Source organism: Rhagoletis pomonella, unplaced genomic scaffold, assembly GCF_013731165.1.
Source record: "Rhagoletis pomonella isolate Grant_MI unplaced genomic scaffold, Rhpom_1.0 Rhpom_scaffold_09415, whole genome shotgun sequence".
NCBI lineage: Eukaryota > Metazoa > Arthropoda > Insecta > Diptera > Tephritidae > Rhagoletis > Rhagoletis pomonella.
The window spans coordinates 3,887-6,254 of NW_023467943.1; the positions used below are offsets into that span (position 1 = coordinate 3,887).

A 2,368-nucleotide genomic window follows, 5' to 3' on the forward strand; every position below is an offset into this window, starting at 1 on the left:
TTTTGATACCTACTTGGATCGCAGTAAAAAGTATCGAGTACTTGGTGAATTGAGAAAAGTATCGAGTATGTACTTGGATTTACTTGTGTCGATGTATCCCTATTTGACAGAAACAAATCAAAATAAATATAATCGCAAGTGAATAGTGAAATTAAAAAAAACTTAGTTTAATCATTATTTGAAAATACTTTTCCTTAGTTAAGTAGAATACAAAGGTTTCAGTAGCCGGTGCACTTTTTTCCCAGGAGGAAGAACAGCTAACAGTTGCATTAATATACAAAGGAGATTGGCATTTCACTAGATATTGTACCGCTTTAATTCTTGAAACGCTTTCGCAAAATTCCACCACATCCTCTTTAGGTCCTTTTACAAAGCCTAGACCAATGTCCGGCCTTTCGCTCATGCGAAATGATCTTCGATCTGTTAATTTTGTAAACATTTAATAATAATTTTTTTTCTATTCACACTTCAACTAACATACATATTTTTGCGTTTACACACTTCGTTTTATTGATATTTTAAAAAAATTTTTCGCTCCGACACGAGTTGCTATTCGTACAAAATTTCCGACAAATAAATAAAAATGACAGCTACGTCGGATTCAGGCATACCAACATTACGACTTTCGAAGATGGCCTACGAATTTCGAAATTACTGCATAGGGGTGTATATCGACTGCCCGCACTTCGAAAACGCCCTATCTCAAAAAACTTTTCAAAAACGCCATATTTCAGAATTTTATTGAAAATCACTCTATCTCAGGATTTGTTTGAGGAACGCCCTACCTCAGTATTCACTTCACTTCAAATTTATTGAAAATGTGCTGATATAGGGTGTTTTTTAATCGGCAGCTGAGATAGGGCGTTTTTGAAACGAATTCTGAAATAAGGCGTTCTTAAGCCAAATTCTGAAATAGGGCGTACTTGAAAAATTTTTTGAGATAGGGCGTTTTCGAACTGGCTGTCGAGATAGGTCGATTTTCCACTCAGCAGTCTATATGGAGAAATATACAAATATGCAATTAAAATCAGGGACGTGAACCGGTTTTGAACCGGAAAACCGCTTTTTTCTATTAATTAACTGAACCATAATCCGAACCGAAATATTCCACAAATGTTTGATCCGAACCGAAAACCGAACCACTTTCTATAAAGGTTTAAAGGCTTGTTTCAACCAATTTTCAATAGATAAATGGACCCACTTTTTTTCTTTTTGTTAAACATGGTAACACCTACCATATTTGTTTACCATGTGACAATATCAAATGTAAAGGCAACCCATCCCATTTGATACACACTTGACCCTTAACCTTGCGTGTTGTTGCACTTGACACTTGACACTTAAACTTGCGCGTTATTTTTTTTTTTGTTTTTCGGTAATGATTTGTCCTTTTTTCTCCAATCAGTCTCGTTAATTATTATATTTGTTACTTTGAAAAATTACATCTTATACTGAATTACATTTGAATTTTCAAAAATGTAAATTTTCGGATGCGGACAGCATCCTCCTTGTTTCTTCTATACCACTTTTCGTACTTGGACGCAGTTGTAAAATGACCTGCACCAGCGACCACGGACGAACACACAGTGATCCTGGGCTGCACACAAAAAAAAATCTTTATTAATATTTGCATCTTCACTTTTATGGGGCCTTGTACTTACTTGCAAGTATGCAACCGCTGCACTTGCACAAATAAATCGCTGCAGTTGTAGTTCCGAGTGGGCTGCACCAGCCAAACGTCGGCGGACACACAGAAACTTAATTTCCAAGAAACAATCGATGAAAATATCGGCAGTGTTGCCTGTTGAACTTTTCATACGAAGACCATACTTCTCCATGTATTTTAATAGTAGTTGCTATAAATAAAAAAAGCAACACAGGTTAAGGCAGAATGCGGGAGCGAGACAACTGTCAGGTTATCCAACCTTGTATTATTGAATCATGGTGTAAGTGTAGATTAAGAATAGTTGCGTTTTTTTACTCATTTCCAGTAAAATCCAGTAAAATTTTTTTTTACGAATTTTTTTGTTTTGGCGTTTTCGCACGCAAAAACTTGCAAAGTAGGGGAAATTGAGAGAGCGAAAAATTACAGTTGAGGTTGCAAGTTTTTACTGGATTTTACTGGATAAATTTTTATTTGTAAGAATTTGCCAGTACGAAAAACAGCTGATCGCATGTTGCTGGATGAAATTTAAACTAATAAGGAAACTGTTTGAAAAAGTAGACGACTTCGTTTATTTGGGAACCAGCATTAACACCAATAATAATGTCAGCCTTGAAATCCAACAGAGAATCACTCTTGCCAACAAGTGCTACTTTGCGCTGAGTAGGCAATTGAGAAGTAAAGTCCTCTCTCGTCGTACAAAGA

At 35.9% G+C, this 2,368-nt stretch overlaps 1 protein-coding gene across 1 annotated transcript; it reads right to left on the reverse strand.

Moving 5' to 3' along the window:
• Window positions 1-1,355: 1,355 nt before the first annotated feature.
• On the reverse strand, window positions 1,356-1,952 carry LOC118756250. The gene is made up of 2 exons (XM_036491023.1): window positions 1,662-1,952; window positions 1,356-1,597 (listed from the first exon to the last, which is right to left on the reverse strand). Exons 1-2 carry the CDS (start codon window positions 1,836-1,838, stop codon window positions 1,457-1,459), a joined length of 318 nt encoding a protein of 105 aa, XP_036346916.1. The 5' UTR covers window positions 1,839-1,952; the 3' UTR covers window positions 1,356-1,456.
• Window positions 1,953-2,368: the final 416 nt, after the last annotated feature.